We start from the raw sequence: 17,757 nt of genomic DNA on the forward strand, positions 1-17,757 counted from the left end.
TCAAAAGATCCTGTCTTCAAACACATTTTCAGTCAGTGTCCTTTTTTCCATTAAAAATGTACACTACAAAACAGCTAGCACGTTCAAATGGAATATTCCTTGTTCTAACAAGTACTTTTGTTAACAGAACACAGATAGGATAATAAGGACCACATTTTCAGCGGCTCTGTACTGGCAAAAGCAAATGAGATGGCTCGATGGAAAGCAGCTTAGCCCTTGAAGTAATTTACTTCCATCCTGAGTAATGACTCATCACATGGAAAAGATAGTGATGGTGGATCAAAAATCATTGCGGGTTTATAGAAAGATTTCACTGCCCCCTGCTGCACAAAGCAATGAAACACTTACATAAGAGAGGTTACCATAGTAAAATTTTCTGCTACCTGCAGACCTGGGTGAAATCGCTGTATTTCTCTTATTTTCCCCATACTACTGTCTGGTGAATAAGTACATGTCTATCGACACGTGTGTGTGTTGTCCATTTCAATTATGTACAGCTGTGACTGTGACACGTTTTTACCTTTCAAAATTTTGAAAGGGAAATTGCAAAATGAACCATTTGCGCAATATGTGCAAAAACCACTGGGCCAATCAGAGGAGTGTATATGAATGTCAGTGCCACTTAAGAGATGTTATGTCATATTCTGTGACCTAACGAGGAATTTCACCCATGTTGCTGGTCTTTCTGTAGCTGACCCTGTAATGTCTCCCATTCTTATGCAACAACACACTCTTGACTGTAATTAACTACGGTGCTCATATTCCTGTAAATTAAACCCACTGTATCTGGTGCTCAACTACATACAAATACAAGCAGAAGATATTATAAAAATACTATCTGACTAACACTAGTCAGCAACGATCACAAGCTCTTACCGTTACCTTTCAATAACACTGAGCGGGGAGGGGAACGTTATTCTCCCTCAGTGCTCAGGGCCCAGGGCCCAGGGCCAGTTAGAGAACAACACTCCTGAGGCAGGTAGGAGGGGCTCATTGAGCGGCTCAAGGTACCTCAGTGAAGCGGAAGCTTGCCGCTCTCAGAAGGTCAGAGTCCTGGGTCCTCAATTTTCCCTTGATAGCACTCGCAGCATCGCTAGGAATGTGAATTAAGCTGTTGGAAAGTAGTGAACAGTCCCAGGGCTTTCACTCAGACCAACCAATCGCATTTCAGATGACGGAAAGATACAGCAACTTGAGGGGAAAACCTGGCATTTCAAACCTGAGGCATGTCAAAGGCTGAGGGTTGAAGCAGAATTTTTCCATCCTTTACTTACATGTTTGATACAACTTTGCATTTTTTTCCAAACTGCTGGCTAAAATCTTTAATTACACTGCTTCATAATGAAATTAAACCCATCAAATAATTTTTCAAAAGTGCTGTATCTTGTATTATTTGAAGGTTGAGTGGACTCAGTATTTAATTGTATTCAGGCACTAGTTTCTTTTTACATAAATCAATAAAATAAACTCATAACCTGAAGTCAGTCAATGTTATGAGTACACACCTGTCTTTTCTTTTCTCTCTGCTTCACTGAATCAGTAACTAACATAACCACAACATAACAGCACAGGGCTATGACTATGTTAAGTAGCTCTATTTGTCCACTTTCAGTATAGAAATTTGCTAATACTATTGTACAGTATTTCTTCTTCCAAGTACTTCTGCTGTGCTGTAAACCCTATAGTTTTCTCAAACAGTTTCTTTGCTTTTACTCTGATGGGTGAAACTGACAAAAGTAAAAGTCCTCTGCTTGTCCTTGAAGGTCCGAGGCAACTTCTTGGCAGAAAAATTAACCTAGATTTACTATGAAATAAAAAAAACAGATTGAAAATGTATATATATGATTTAAAGACAGAAATGTTTTGAAAAAAGAGATGTTGAACTTGTTAAGTGCGCACATTATGTAGAAAATAAAACTGAGTCCTTTTTGTTAAAATCTTAGGTCGATGGTCACAGTAAACATTTCCAAACAGAGGGAAATCTTTAATTTTAAGCTGGGAAGATATTTCTTTGACTTGAAGTTTAACAAATATAAAAAGGTCTGACATGAACAGAACAGAGAACATGAACAGAAAAAGAAACTAAACAGTGAGAGTGAAAGGACTGTCTCGATTTGGAGCTTAAAGCTGCCTGTGGCTACAGAAATTATCATCCATCCTGTTTTGGAAAGAGTTTCGCAGTCAGTGGGAAGGAGTGGAGCCTTTTTTAAATTTGTCTCTTTGTCCTGTCAAACAGAACCTGAGAGGGCAACATTTACCCCAAAAGTCCCAGAGCTTTGCTCTGTTTTCCTGTTCATGATATATGGTAGATGTATGGTAGAGATGGGCAACGGATCACTCTTGTTCCTCTTTGGGGCTTGAAGCAAGTCCGAGCCCGCACAGCCGGGCTTGGGACGCTGGCGTCTTAAAGCCCGTTTCTCTGCCCGGGTCTTGGGTGGCGGGAGGCTGTCACAGATTCGAGAGCAGGCTGTGGTGATGCCACAAAAGGAGGGGTCATCTGAATGTGAGGATCCCTCTGAGCTGCCCTCTGACGGTGAGTCTCTGAAGGTAGGCTGAAGTAACCTTTTTGTAAGAGGTGTAGGGTTTGTGGTGATAGGTACACCGTTACATATAACAGCTCCATTACTCAGTTCTGGAGCAGCATGAAAAGAGGGTTTCAGAGTCTCCACTTTCTCTATAGGCTTCATCTTACGACGTCTCCTCTGTGTGGGGAAAGGTTAGGGAGAAAATGTAAACAACTTTTTCAAACTATATTTTATATTCTGCCCTGCAATAAATTTGTCTTTACACACCTTTCTGTTAGCTGGACAAAGACTCCGGGTCTCCTCTGTGTGCCGATTTTCTGGGCCTGTGAGCCAAACAATGAGGTTAATTCTACCAAGAAAGGGAAGGGTTCAATTCTGGATTGATTAGCTAGTATTCAAGTTATATGAAAAAAAAAAAAACTTGAAAACAATTTGTATTATTACCATGACAGCACTTTTGTTGTACAACTATACCCTCAGTGGTGGCTGACTGGAATGCCTCAGAGTGTATCAGTGGATAGGATGCACTCCTCTTCAAGCCCGTCTCATCACAGGAAGAGAACTGCCTATTAAGGAAACAGTAATGGTTGAGGGAAAGCACTGCATGTAGCACCTCTATTAAGATATGAGTAACGGCTGTGTGATCACTTAAGATTCCAGCTGCGATGTTCTTGATTAATAATTGTATCAATAAACTGGCTTAACGATTGGAAGCAATTCAAGGTACTGTAACCTCTCGCCATTTCATCTTTCACTACACTAATCTGGTAATAATGACATTTGTACATTGTAGTATTATATACATATATATATAGATATAAAACGTTATTTTTATTTTTACCCTACCTTTCAGGACAGCAGTAGGTGTAGCTCTTAGGTACTGGTTCCTCTTGTTCTGCGACTGGTGGAACAGTGGAGATGCGGCAGTAGCTGACACACAGCCACAGGCCAAGACACAGAAACAACACCAGAGACAGCAGCAGGTAGTTCTGCCTGTCTGACACCTAGGAGACAGAAAGTTGATTACGCCATTAGCAAAACTGTGGCAATATCTGATGTGACAAAATAAGAGACGGAAACAGACAGAAAATGGACAGTACACATTCAGACATATAATCCAGAAGTTGAAGTACCACTGCATTTCACAGCCTTAAAGATGTTCCTCAAACTATGCATAACGATCTGGTAGGCAAAAGTACTGGTACATCCTAATGACTTGGTCCCAGAAAAATGGACTAAATTTACTCAGTTTAATCCCCTGCTGAAAAACCCCCTGATTACAGATGAAGCCTTTGTGCCTGGAGTGTTGTAGCTACCTCACTCTGCAGCTGGCTGACTCTGACAGACAGGTTGAGAACCAGCTGAGTCACGTTCTCCAGCTGGCCCTGCAGCAACTGAATGGACTCAGTCTGACGCAGGTCCTATGGGAGAAAAGGACAACGTATTAAGCAACCACACATCTTCACACACCCATTCAGATTTGCATGATTTAAATAGTATGTAGAGATATTATGAATAAATATTTCAAGGTACAATATTTAAAGCAGCACAGACAGTTTTTTGGCTGCTTGGTGTCAGCAGAAACAAGCCGTAAACCCCACATTGACATATCATCCGATAAAGTTGATATGGTAAACATGTTAGCAAACACTGGTTTTAATGCTTTAGCTGATAGGTGTACACATCGAGCAGACGTGGAGCAACGTTAGTATTCATTTGCAGTCGTGTTTCTAGACACCTTCTGACTCTAAGTGTAATATTCACTCTCTGTTTGGGTTTGTTTTTGTCTCTACGAACTCCTGGGGCAAATATTTGGCGCTTTTGCTGCTAAATGCTCCACTGTGTTCACAAGCAAGTAGCTAAATTTGTCTGTATGCCATTTGGTGCTGGGAACTCCATGGCAACTGCCTGGGATAACATTTGTGCCCTTTCATTGCTCACCTGCTCCTCTGCTATTCTGGAGGTGTTTTGGAGTTTAATGATTGTTTTGTTGAAAGCCTTCTGCATCTCCTCCATCTGCTTCCGATACCTAGTATCAAAACATAGAAGAAGAAATCTTAATATCACCCTCAACTCAATTCATACATGAAGAATAGCATCTCCTTCTGTTTTTTGTGTCCCCGTCCCTCACCTCTGACTAAGCTGCTCCAGGTAGCGTCCGCTGAGTGACATGTTCATCTCCAGGGCCTTGATGCGGTTGTTGAGTCTCATGAACACAGACTCCTTCTGACTGGAGCCATGCACCAGGTTGCCATTCTGCTCTGTGCCATTGGGGGTTTCTGCATAAATGTCTGAGAGGGATGGTGAGGTAGGTGAGGGAGGAGAAGAAGGAGGAGCTGGAGAAGAGGGGCGAGGCAGCTGACCAGTGCCACCTGTTGATGTAGAGATTTCTTCTGTGAGATCCTCCGTTTTAGTTGCTGTGATGACTGGGGGACCACCAGAGGGCTCAAGTTCTGTTACAGTGTCTGGAGCAGGGCTGGACAGCTCAGTGGAAGCAGTGCTACTTTCAGGTACAGCTGGTGGGTGATGTTCTAAATGAAGGGAGGTGGTTGGAAGGAGAACCTGAGACTGATCTGTTTTATCTGGGATTTGGACAGGGGTATTTATTTCTATTTGAGAAACATCAATATTTGGCTTCTCCTCAGCTGGTTCCACTGAGGCATCGTCCACTGTTGCACTGACACTGGGTTTCACATAGATGGAGCTACTGAGTGAGACTGAAGGGTCTGTGTGTTTCCCTTCAGCCAGCACATCCAGGCTCTTTTCTGGCCTTAGCTTCTTTGCCATTTCCTCAGAAGACAGCTCTGGTCTCTCCACAATAGGAGAAGGTTTGGCAGCAGATGAATCGGTGGCACTGGGTTTGGGGAGGCTCGAGGTTTGACTGGGCTCCAGCACAGGAGGTTTTGACATAGACTCTCTATGAAATTCTACTGTGTTCCCTGGAGGCTGTGGTGATTCTGATGGGCTGGCTCCACTCTCGGGTTGGTGCTCAGAAGCTTGTTCTTTTTCATGAAGCTGATGTATCTCACTGTGGTGCGGATGAGGTTCAGGGCAGGCGGAGGGGGACAGGGGTATGTGCCAAGTGGGTGTTTGGATAGGAGGAATCATTTGCTTTCTGTCTTTTGTTAGGCATTTCCTCTTTTTCGACAGCAGGACTGAACACTGCTGATGGAGATATTCCTGGAGGGAAGCTGTGCAAGAGCATGAAGAAGAAAATGAAAGAAGTAGAGCACAGTCATTTTGATTTGATTGATCCCTTTTCTCTTTTTCTTCATCCAACTCCTCCTCCTTATCCAAAAGAGTGATTGTAGAATGGGTAGGTTCTTCCTCATCTTTCTCTAAAGGAGTAACAATGTTTTCCTTCACTGGGGGGAGCTCTTGTTTGCTAGTATCAGTATCAGGTGTCTCTGACACTGGGGTCTCTGAAGAAGGGGCTGCAGTTGTAGGGATATCAGGGTCTGGTAAAATTTCTACCTCTTCAGAGTCTGGACTAGAGAGGCAGAAGAACAATATAGTACATATTAAATACAGCAAAAGCAGGACACAATACTATACCCACAAACTTCAAAAATAACCCAATATGTAGCTCTTCAAACTCAACTACAAAATAAAGTATCTAGAGCATGTAAAGTAACTTTATCCATTATGTTACAGAGCACAGGTTAATGAAGAAGCAAGACATTTAATTTAATACAAATTTATTTGTTCTTCGCCAAAGCCCAAGACAAATGAAGACAATTGATTTGAAAAACAGAAATGTTTGACTATTTAAACTATAATGAAAGGTCCGTATTAAAGAATACTGGAACAAAAGTACACCCTCCATTAGTGAGATTCTGTTGTTTTATTTTTAATATTTTGTATGTCTGCCTTTATTTTTGATAATAAATTCAATCTTTTTGGGCATGAATGATACCAGTCTTGCACAAATCTGTGGAGAGATGTGCGATTCTTCACAGATGATTAATTTCATCTGCTCTTTGCTGGAGGGGTTTCACTACTCCTCCTCCTACTTTAAAATACTCAAAAGATGTTCCATTTGGATTCAAGTCAAGGGACATACTTTTTCAGTGCACCCAACTGATCCAAATAAATTAATTTTGGTTTCTTCCGACCAAAGAACGTGCTGCCAACATTCATCAGGCTTCTTTTCACATTCTTTGGCAAAGTGTAATCTTGCAGTTTTGTCAGCAACGGTTTTTTTCTTGGACTGCATCCATACAGGCTGACTTTGTGCAATGTCCTTCGTACTATCTGATCACCAACTGAAACACCAGTTTCTACAGATAATCCTTGTGCCAAATCAGAAGCACTTACCCATCTGTTTTTCAATGCAAGGCTGCATAAATAGTGAACTGCGCACGGCCATTGCACCTCCAGTTCTTGGTACTATGACTCTTCCTATACCTCCCGCCACTGCTGCAACTGTGTTTCAGCTTATATTCAGTAGCCTACTGATGCTTTTGTACCCTCTTCTATCTTTGTGAAGTCTCAAAGTCTGTTTTCTTACTTGTTCAGGCTTTTCCTTACCATGTGGAGCCTTGTTGCATTAGACATAACCAGGGCCAAAACTGAAAAACTGCGGTGTTCACAGGTTATTTTATATCCCTGTTTATGCATTGAGCCTTACCTGGAAAACACAGGTTTAATAAAATCTGTTGAAGTGATCACAGGTAAACGCAGTTTTGTTGCATGGAGGTTGTAGTCTAACTAACCAGCTTGTTTTAGTTGTACATAAGATCAAATACCCTACCCTTCAACTTGAAAATACTTAAAAATACTAGTGTGTAAGATGACACAGTTTTGAATCATTAAACGTGAACTCAGTTTTGTTGTATACTGTAGTTTTCTGTGCAGACTTCAGATAGAGTTATAAATGCTTTATGACCTAAGTCATAATGACCACTTGCACCCCCTTCAAACACTATAAATGAATTGTCAGTATTTTCAAATTATGCGGTTGTATGTTCAACTATGAAAAAAAATGCTATGGTTATATATTTATTGAAAGTAACTTTGAGTGATGTTATAAAACACTTGACAGGTACTCACACTGAACTAAGATCTGTAGTGGTAGTTTGGGTTGTGGTTTCAAGCTGCGCTGATGGCTCAGTCACGTTCACTTCATGGGATGAAATATTGCCTACAAAATGTAAGTTAAAAAAAAAAAAACATTAAGATTGACTATACGAATTATTACAATTCACAAACTCCACCATATTGTAAATAACTGAAAAGGAAAAAAAAAATTTTTTTAAGTTTAAGGAAAATAAAATAGTGACTGCATTTCATTTATAAAATACTTGAGGTGTTGGTGAGCAGAAACGTCCAGCTGTTTGTGTTGGTCATACCTTGTGTCTCTGGGCCTCCGCCGAGAACATTAACAGCAATATTACTGACCATGTTCAAAATGACATCTAAAGAGAAAATTTAAACACCAGAGTAACAAATTAATACAGTAATCCAGGTCATCTTTTAAGCAGTAGAAATCCCTTTCGGCCAGACTTACCCTTTGCTGATCCGATCAGATTCTTAGATAACTTGACTTCACCGGGTGCATGCCCGGATGGATAATCTGTAGAAAGCGGTGCACTTATTAAAACACATCAATCTCACAACAAAACATCAAAGTACACTAATAAATGTGAATGTGAAACCACTTTCATTTTTGTAACCTGAACATGAAAAATGATGCCCGAATACACAAATGAATGTCTGATCATATTATCTTCATAAGTAATATAAACTGTACCAAACAGAATTTATCACGTGGATAATATTTCCAACTGTACTAAATATGTGACGTTTTCAGTTCTTACCCACGTCATCGTCCTGATCATCCGGCCTTTCTGGAGGATCAGCTATCTCCTCATACTCTTCCACCATGCTCGTGCCAAACACCCTGGCATAAAAAGTATGTCAAAATCATTCTATAGCCATGCTCATGTAGCAGTGATCAGGGAAGCTAAGAACTAAACTGTTTGATGCGGCAACTTAAAAGGAGTCCACTCTAAGATCTTCAGTCTCAATGGGGTAGAGAGCTATGCTTAAAGAATACAACACACAAAGGTCATACAATATAGAAGAGCCATCCAATAAGTGGTCCTTTTTCTTTCAACATGAGACTTGTTTTGATTTCCCTTGATGGGGCTTCTGAAACTGCACCAGAAATACTTCCTAAATAACCATCATAATCAACAGTTTTTATATGTGTGTTGGTTTTGACGATATTTGTCACCTCTTTTGTGTGAAGGCTTCAGCCAACATTTATCTTTACTTTTTGCAGAAGTGGACTATGAGCAGCAGCTAACATATGCATCAACTGCACTTGCTCCCTCCACAGGCTTGATAGTCTGGTAAGGGGTAAGTGTGAGCTAAATCACCTTGACTGCATGCAAAATATGAAATAATATCACTTGACACCATCTCGAGCTCATGCAGTATGCAACAAGCCATCATCTGGAAAACATAGACTTGGCCGAATGATTTAATTACAGTTGATTAAAAATAGGTGAATGCATAATAAACTACAAAAACATGAGGCACACACACACAAAAAATAAAGATACAACCAGAAGAAGAACAGGACACATACTGTAAATGGCACAAGCTACATTTTGCTTTAACTTTCTTGTTTGTTGTATAATGGAAATTCTCACTTCCATTTTACAGGTTTTCATAAGTGAAAGTGAAAGCCAACAATGTGTCATATTTTATTCTTTGTTTTTAGAGTATGTTATGAAAACTATATTGCGTTATTTGTTGCATACCTTATGAGACTGAGAGGACAGAAATGTTCCGAGCCAAAGTGAGAGACCAGCTCTACCTGAAGAAAATGAAAAAGGATTCAGATATTATGATTGAAACGTGTGCTGTTTTATACCCAACGCAAATCAACATTCTCAGCAGTGGTTGTGTTACGAACAAACAGCAAAGCTGTGATTTTGTTTTGTGGTAAAATGAAAACAATGGCTTAAGAGGAATTACTGATGGACTGAATGGCAGGGAGTTACTGTGTGAGGAAATCTGAGAGAAACATCTTAGTATATGATAGGTTAGATCATCTGACAGAATATGCCTGATTATCTGAATTATATCAGGTGGGTATCAATTCATTGGGTTATCAAATGTTCATTATGTGCAATATAAATGCATTCAAAGAATATTTCTTGAAGTTATAATGGGTTAGCAGGCAGCATAGCAAGTTAAATCTGATACTGTTTAAAAGATGACCAGACCACTTGGACAGAAGAAAGACAAAAGACATTCCCCTCCATGTTTACTAGTCGGTTCACTCAACCACAGACCACTAAAAGAAATGCAGGCTAACCTTTATGTACTTGGTGAACATCTGAAGCAAGAGAAACAAAAAAAGGAGAGAAGAAATTAAGGAGATTTAGACATGCATTCAGAACAGGGACAGATAGTGTGTGTTGGCTTTATTTGAGTCACTTCAGATGCAAAATGATGCCACTGTCTTTGAAATTTGGTCATCTAAATCTAGAGCGTAAAACTCTTTCCAAATGGGCCCAGTCACCTTCCACATTTCAGGACTTTTGCTGATGTTTTCATCGAGAAGGATGTATAATATTCGCAACACTGAAATTAACTTTCAGTTAACCAGAATAACTGACTGTAAGCAACCACAACTATTACATACAGATGTCAAGACCGTCTACAATACAGTCTCAATAGCCACTCTACCAACCATAGAATGACCTTATGACTTTATACCAAAGGAACAAAATAAAAGTAAAGGAACCGAAACTTCCATTCAAAGAGATTCAGAGAGAAAGTGTACAGAAACCACCCTGCTTAATGTACATATTAAATATTCAACTGCATTTAGAGATGACGGTGATTCCTTTACACTACATTAACATAAATAAGGACAGTTGCAGAGGTAGTGTGACTAAAAAACAAAACAAAACATTGTGCTCACCTTCACATATTTAGCATAAAGATGCTCATCTAATGGGAAGCTCTGGACTGTGCGTTCATCCCTGGCATGAAAGGTTCCCAGCTTTACCCACTTATTTGTTGGGTATCTGGAGGAGCAAGTGTATACAACACAGTCGCTTCAGTGGTCCGGATGTCATGATTACAGCTTGGTGTCATTAGAAATTATGAAAACGAAAGAGCACTGGATTTGATCATTTAAAATTGGTACCAGCTTTAATTGCATTAATATTTTGATATGTTTTCAATAATGACCCACACTTAGTTTTTCCAATAAATGCTCTCAATAAATTTTATCGAAAATCTGATTAAATCCAAAGATAATTATCATTAGCAAGCTGTTAACTGTTAGAGGTATGTTTTTGATCTCCAACTTCACTGAAGATATAACAGATATATTTCCATACTGTATCATATTTAGTAGCTGTAATGCATACCTATCACTAATGGAGACCAGAAAGTCTTGGGGAGTAGAGGAAAAGAGTTCAAAGTTAGCAATGTCCAGCTGCTTCAGCTGGATGGGCTCACAGAGCTCAATGATGAACCTGAGTGAGACAGAACGAGAAGCAAAACGTAGAAAATGGGCTTCAGATGAAGGAGATGAAAAGAAATTGTCTTACATTTAAGGATAGAAAGCAGGAGATGCACGCATACTACATACCAGATTTTGTTACTACAGGGGTTTAGCATGTACAAGTCCATGTTCTCCTTCAATATGGCTGAAGTGCTCTATATGAAACAAATGAACAAATCCATATCAGCTGTATTTGTCATTAAGTCACCATCCAACCGAGCAAGCAAATTCTTCAGTATGATATGGTTATTACATATACAGTACCTTAGCCTCTGGGTTAGCGCCAAGGATCTTGGCCCCACATTCCACTGAGGCGTAGTTATTGAAGTTCTTCTGGACCTTCTTCACTGTATGAGAACCCCCATTGTTTGAGGTGTGAGCAGACAGAGCTATGGAGAGAAAACACATCCAAGAATTGTGGTAAATATTAAAATTCAGCCCTTACACTCCTGTAGTTTGATATGAAATAGAAATTATTATTTGGTTTGATGCATAATATGCATCATGCAGAATATGTTTTAAAACAACTTCATGAGCAGGATCAACATGTAGTCTTACTCTTCTCTTTCTCCACCTCCATCATCTTCCGCTTCCACTCATCAAAAGTGGGGATGTCCTCTGGGTCTTTGCTGCTCACACTGGAATCTACGTCTGTGGTAACAGAGGAGCTAAGGTCCTGTCAAAGATATTGAGAAAATGAGAGCTTGGACTCTTCCTCTGGCAGGGAAAAGAGAAAATAATTCACACTGTATCTCAGTTCCTTACCTGCTCTTTCGGCGTGTGTGATATGTTGGTCTCCAGATGCTGTGTGCTGTGACCACCTGGAGAAGCCAGAGGAGGGTCAGTGTGGGTTATAGTGCCTGCAGTATGAACGTTGGAAGTGTTCTCCAGAACCACCGGAGGAATGCTTTGGAAACACAAAAACATTGTTGTCTTGTTACAAATAGTGACAGTTATTCTTAAAAAGAACTTCGACCACATTCTGAGGTGGTTAGGCTCACGACTAACACTCAAAGCCAACCTGACAACAATGCGAGAGAAATGTTACTTTGATATTTTTCTATGCCACAAGATTAACAGTACCCACCTATCAATGTCATATGGGTTGTTTTCTTCTTCTTCACAGTCAGCTGGGGACAGGTCAGATTCAAGGACCTCAGGTGCAGCTACATCAGATACATCATCTGAAACACTAAAATGAAAAAACAATCGTACATTTTAAAGCCTTTTCTTTTGCAGGGAAACATCCAAGAAAAAAGAAACATTTTAAATGGAACTTGTTCTTCTCATTTGGCGCTATAAAGCCAAACATATACAAAAAAAACAAGCCGTTTACAGATAGCTGACAGATTTAATGAACTGGGAAAAAAAAGATTTGAGGTAATAATAGCTTACCTATTTGGGATGTTGTTTTGAAGATTGGGAATGCTGGGATTGTCTTTAAATTCAGCAGCAAAACCAGAGATAGGGTCGGAGGATGGGAGTAGGTCAGCTGAATCCTGGTCTTGAATGACAGACGTTTCATGATGTTGATAATCTGATTTTGGCTCAGGATCTGGCTCAGACTGTGAAATTTTGTTGTCTGCCTCCACTTCTGCCTCTATAGTGGGCTCCTCCACTTCAAAGGTCTGATGGAAAAACAGAAAGACACTTGAGCTGTCGAGTGGAATGTTAAAACGGTTAGCCCACTAGCCAGATTTGGATTGATCAACTAAACACTTAAAGCTTCAAATGTTCCAGGAATAATCAATAAAAAGAGCTGGATGGAGTTAAGTATCTGGTTGCTTATCCGGGTCTGAAGCTGTTGTGCTGCTAAGGGAGCAACCAAATGGTAAAATCAGTACGTTAAATAGATCTTTGAAATTATTACATGCATTAAGCAAGTGCCCTTGCATGGAACCCATTTGTAGTATTAAGTTAGGATTTGAATGTCCCAAACCTAAGTGTAAATTTATATAAATTCAACAATTATACCTGTGAATATTGTTCTTTTTTGGCCATGTCCTGTGTTGTCTGCTCCTCCTTTTGCTGATAATCCTCCAGCAACAGCTCATTTTCAGACAAGGACCGGGCAGGTAAGACCGAGCTCTCCTCAACCTGGAGAACAAAACACACACACACACACACACACACACGTGCACACGCAATTTGTAATGACCCCATGAAAGGGACACATTAATCATCGAAGCCAAAACACCCATATATCTGAAAAAGCTACATACAAATAAAACATTCAAAAAAATTTATATATAAATATATATATATATATATATATATATATAAAATAATTTATATAACATTAGTGTATGGTCACATGAGTGATCTCAGACAGCAACCTGTGAAACCTCTGGGCAATGAGGTGGGTTGTAGTATAGTAGCATAAAACTGATGCTACCTTTTGATGAGGAGTCTTTTCCCCTGACTCTTCCTCCGAACTGATGTCCTGTGAGGACTCGGGCCTCTGGGCCTCTTGGTGCGACTCTGTGCAACCAACATAGCAACTAGGGTACCTACGTGATGAAGGGAACAATAGTCAGTGTCATAATAACACTGAGTCAATTTTATCTCAATATGGGTCATCTCATAATACACTTTGGAAAATGTCCTGGCATCTGGGAAAGAAGCGCAGATTATAAAGACCATAATTCATAAAATATTGAATTAAGCAAACTAAACATTTTATTTGACTGAAGTGAGTCAGACACAGAGGAAGCTGGATCCCAGAGTCACAGTGTGACGCACTCCAGTCCAGGTGGCCTGCACCCCACCATAGACAACATATCTTATCTGCATTCAGAGTCAGGGAATTAAATACACACACCTTAAACAAGTTGCATATTGGTCAACTTGACTGTGGGGCCTTTAAAAAATTTGAAATCTGCAGTAATTTTTTAATGTTTTTTATATTTCAATACGTTCTGTTTTGGTCTGAAACCTGCTGCATCTGTCACCTGTTTAGTGAACAAAAACACTATTTAGGAGAGTGAAAATAAAAAGGAATAATGTTCCCTTTTCCTTTACTGATTTTTTCTTCTGTAGTTTTTTTCTAGTAAGTGTTAAGTTTCTGTGTATGAATACATTAAAACCCTACTCTTTTGTTTTAAACCCCACAGCTCTGTTAGGTGACACTGTTCCTAAAAAAGAGGTCTGGGTCACAGTGACTATCACCACTCCTGGCAGGAAATGATATTTAGTAGGAACACGACTTTAAATAATTGCAATAATTTCACGTTCCTGCGGGGGAAAAGGCCCTCTTGCGCCAGCCTCAAAGGCCACATTCCAACAGTGACCACAACTTGTCAACAATCCAGGCTAGTATCTGGATTTTATTTGGGATTCCAGGTCAAGTTATTTACCTGGCCACTGAGCTGGCTGGCTCAACTGCTTTGTTGATCTAGTTTCAGAGGTTAGACTAGCTCCAAACACTTCAGTAAACAACTGAGCATTTGTTTTCTAATTAAAAGCCAGCATCCATAATGCAACTAAATAATTAACTAACTGGTTACAGACAAAGAGCTAAAGCAGTGGTAGGAAATGCTAGAAGTTAGCATAGATAAATGACATGAATGTATTACAAATACAAGATGTTTTTAGGTGTATCCTTCATGATGAAATGGCTATTCTGTGTGTTGGAGAGCCTACTATGCTCTACATGAATTTTTCAGGAAAGTAACTGGTAAAATAAAATTTAAAAAATCAGCAAGAATAGGATGTGGCGTTTAATGGATAGCAGACCCCATGCAATACCTACAAACAGAGCTCAATTCACAGAGTGAATGGCCCACTATTGCAAGTTAGAGGACTGAGATACACGTCACCCACAAGTGCAAAGATCACACGCAGGTGTCCACTCATCAAGATTGTCCTTGAGACACACCTGTCTGACACTTGATTGCAAGTCTTTCAATTGATATTGTGACATACTGTATCATGATGCAGTCTCTTGAAACACACTGATATTGAGGCACCAGCATAATGCATGTTGTGGAAACACTTGTGCTATGATATTATTTTTAATTGTGGGCAAAATACTGTGAAGGAATCGTAGAATGGGTTACCCTTCGATTCCCAGACCTTATTAAAACCCTTTACATTTTGGCACATCATTGGTATTTTGTTAAAAGAGGTGGTCAATGTGGATAAAATCTTTATCACAGATTATATATTTAATTCTATATCACAATATCAATATATATCAATATATGTTATTTTTTTCTGGAAAATTAATTGAAAATGTGTTGATGGCTAAAATGGATGGGACAGGAATCTGTTATTTGCTAATCCAGCAAAAATAAATATATGACATATCAAGCTACCTCATCATATTGATGGTAAAATCATACCAATACAAAACGTCATAATAGCCACAAAAAGCCATGAAAACGGTCCTAATGAGCTAATGAGCTGGTCTGGTACAAAGGTCTAATTCAAACAGATACATTAAAATTATAATATATCACAGTATGGCGACTATGGCAAAATCTCTGACGGTGGACAAAATTATATCATCTCACATTAAATATCGGCTGACCCAATTTGAGAGCAACAATTTTAAGACATTCCAGTTAACTATAACAAGAAAGGCACAGGATGTGATTCATGAAATTAACGACATCTACGTTCCTCCAGAAAGTGCCCCAGTGTGCCATTCCAGTTACAGCACGAGCTACACCACGGCCGGGCAGCCGTTACGCCCGCATGAAACGCAACCGCCCCGTACGTTATTACTGACCCCTGGGCTGTTATGACACGTCTGAGTGCCGAGACAAAGTCAATTAACATCTACTGGCGGGACTAACGTCCACTGCCCTGTCCAGACCGGGACATCGTTTCTAGTCAACCTAAATGTCCTGTGCCAAAAATACTAGAGCTCAGAGCTTCACTGTTAAATGAGAGCTAAAGCGACAGTGGGCCAGTAGGCCAGGTCAACATCACCCGCATAGATCCTAATACCGTATCGCACCATATCACCCTCCCTCCCTCTACTCTCTATCTGAAGTACAGTAGTCAGTGCGTGTTATGTTTTTTGACTGTCCTCTAACATCATGGCGGGAGCCCATAATCATCCTGCGTAATCTCTCCTCTCTCTCTCTCTCTCTCACTGCTGCCTTTAGTCTGTTCTGTCAGATTTACCCAGACCTAACAACCTCCAGCTTTCAAGGGGGCTGACGTGAAAGGCCTATAATCCTGTCAAGAGCTGATAAACCAGATCTGTGCAACGTCGGCTAAGGTTAGCTCTTGGCCGGCCAGGGTCGAGGGAATCAACAGTCACTGACGTGCCATAGACCCAGTAGATTGTTGTGTGTGGAGGAGAAATACTACGGTAGTTGTTGTCAGGTGTCTCCCAGAGAGGTTACACTTGACACTTGTAAGCTACTGCTCAAAGGAGATTCATACAGAGCTGACAGGTTTATGGTTGAACTACTGATTAAACTGCCAGATCTATATCTGCCGGACTATATAACATAAGGTAATATGTTAGGGACAACTTTGTTATTAGCTACCCAAACAGCGTTAAAGCCAGCTAGTGTTCAGCAACTTAAGCTAACCCGTAACACTAACAACATGTCAGAAGTCAACCAGGTGCCACATCACAGCAGGATGTTAACGCTAGCTGGCTAGCTATTGCGTTGTAACTGATTTCCACCGTGAGAAAGGTTAATCAGGTGGTTTGGTAGATTCCACAGTCAATATCTGCCTACGAAATAATAGCACTGTGTTTCAATGAGACAAATTCAACCAACTTACCATGAGACTACAGCTACACATAGCCACACTGACACAACTCGCCATAACAGTGGTGTCATCTTCATCCCTCTCCCGCCGGGACAGACATCCTCGCCGTACTCAGAACTAGCGTTATATCCTTTCAGTCAGCGGTCGCCTTCAGCTGTGAGGAGCGTTAATTCGCCCGCTGCTTCCCGTTAACTTGGCCAGCGTGAGGTGTTTCGGTGGTGAACTGTGATGCTAGCTGCTGTCAACCACACAACCTGCTACTACCGACTGTCACTGCGTGTCGGCTGTCCAATGAAAAGGCAGAGAGGCTTTTGCGCAGTTCAAACTGAGAGTGTGTTGGGAGCGCTCGTTTCACAGGCTCTGGTCGCCCAAGTTGGTGGAGCTTCTCGTGGTGAGGCATTTAACCGGGTAACAGAGGCCAGTCCTGCCTGAATATATTATCATAATTGTGGAATTACGACTCATGACAAAAAGACTCGCGACAAAAAAAAGTCTCACGTTGTAATAATAACAACAACAACAACTACAAAAAACACTGATACACGAGTCATGTGAACGTGTCACTGGTGTGTGAGTGGGTGAATAACATGGAAGCTGTGACAACAGCTGAAGGAAAAAAACAACAGAACCTGACAAGAACTCCAAATAATCTCAACTATTTGACTTTCAAAAACCCGTACTTGAGGAGTACGATAACTTTGACGCAATCATTGGTAAACGACCAGAGTTGCGCAATTCAAAGCGTTTGTTACAACCGTTTGTAAGGAAAAAAAGTATCATCCTTTATTGCAAAAGGTGAGAGCAATGAATGCGTCAAGTTGTTCTGCGGTTAGTTGGGCTTCACTTTCCACTTTTTACAATACCAATCGAACAGTAAATGCATGTCTATGTTATTATCACTAGAGGGAGCCCTCGACTCAACTCTGCAACATTTTCCAGGCGTCGAAAAGGGTGATTTGAATC

The 17,757-nt window shown here is 40.3% G+C and overlaps 1 protein-coding gene across 2 annotated transcripts; it reads right to left on the reverse strand.

Moving 5' to 3' along the window:
- Positions 1-1,082: 1,082 nt before the first annotated feature.
- On the reverse strand, positions 1,083-17,210 carry LOC120799188 (SUN domain-containing ossification factor-like). Of its 2 annotated transcripts, XM_040144146.1 has the most exons (24): positions 16,807-17,210; positions 13,454-13,568; positions 13,033-13,155; positions 12,454-12,686; positions 12,146-12,250; positions 11,824-11,965; positions 11,617-11,734; positions 11,323-11,447; positions 11,146-11,213; positions 10,922-11,029; positions 10,468-10,573; positions 9,856-9,876; positions 9,296-9,351; positions 8,345-8,427; positions 8,035-8,100; positions 7,877-7,942; positions 7,578-7,668; positions 4,657-6,015; positions 4,467-4,554; positions 3,842-3,946; positions 3,372-3,529; positions 2,970-3,091; positions 2,793-2,848; positions 1,083-2,702 (listed from the first exon to the last, which is right to left on the reverse strand). In XM_040144146.1, the coding sequence occupies exons 1-24, from the start codon at positions 16,869-16,871 to the stop codon at positions 2,229-2,231; spliced, it is 4,053 nt and encodes a 1,350-aa protein (XP_040000080.1). In that variant the 5' UTR covers positions 16,872-17,210; the 3' UTR covers positions 1,083-2,228. The 2 variants fall into 2 exon arrangements, with proteins under 2 accessions (XP_040000080.1, XP_040000081.1); XM_040144147.1 differs by lacking the exon at positions 9,856-9,876 and having other exon boundaries at positions 16,807-17,209.
- Between the last annotated feature and the right edge of the window lie 547 nt (positions 17,211-17,757).

This window comes from Xiphias gladius, chromosome 14, assembly GCF_016859285.1.
Source record: "Xiphias gladius isolate SHS-SW01 ecotype Sanya breed wild chromosome 14, ASM1685928v1, whole genome shotgun sequence".
Taxonomy (NCBI): domain Eukaryota; kingdom Metazoa; phylum Chordata; class Actinopteri; order Istiophoriformes; family Xiphiidae; genus Xiphias; species Xiphias gladius.

Excerpts from the sequence above, each read along its gene's own strand:
- LOC120799188 (XM_040144146.1), bottom strand. The coding sequence starts at position 16,871 with ATGAAGATGACACCACTGTTATGGCGAGTTGTGTCAGTGTGGCTATGT. Across the intron at positions 12,687-13,032 it reads AAAAAGAACAATATTCACAG|ACCTTTGAAGTGGAGGAGCC; the intron begins GTATAATTGTTG and ends TTTTTCCATCAG. Across the intron at positions 12,251-12,453 it reads CAAAACAACATCCCAAATAG|TGTTTCAGATGATGTATCTG; the intron begins GTAAGCTATTAT and ends TTTTCATTTTAG.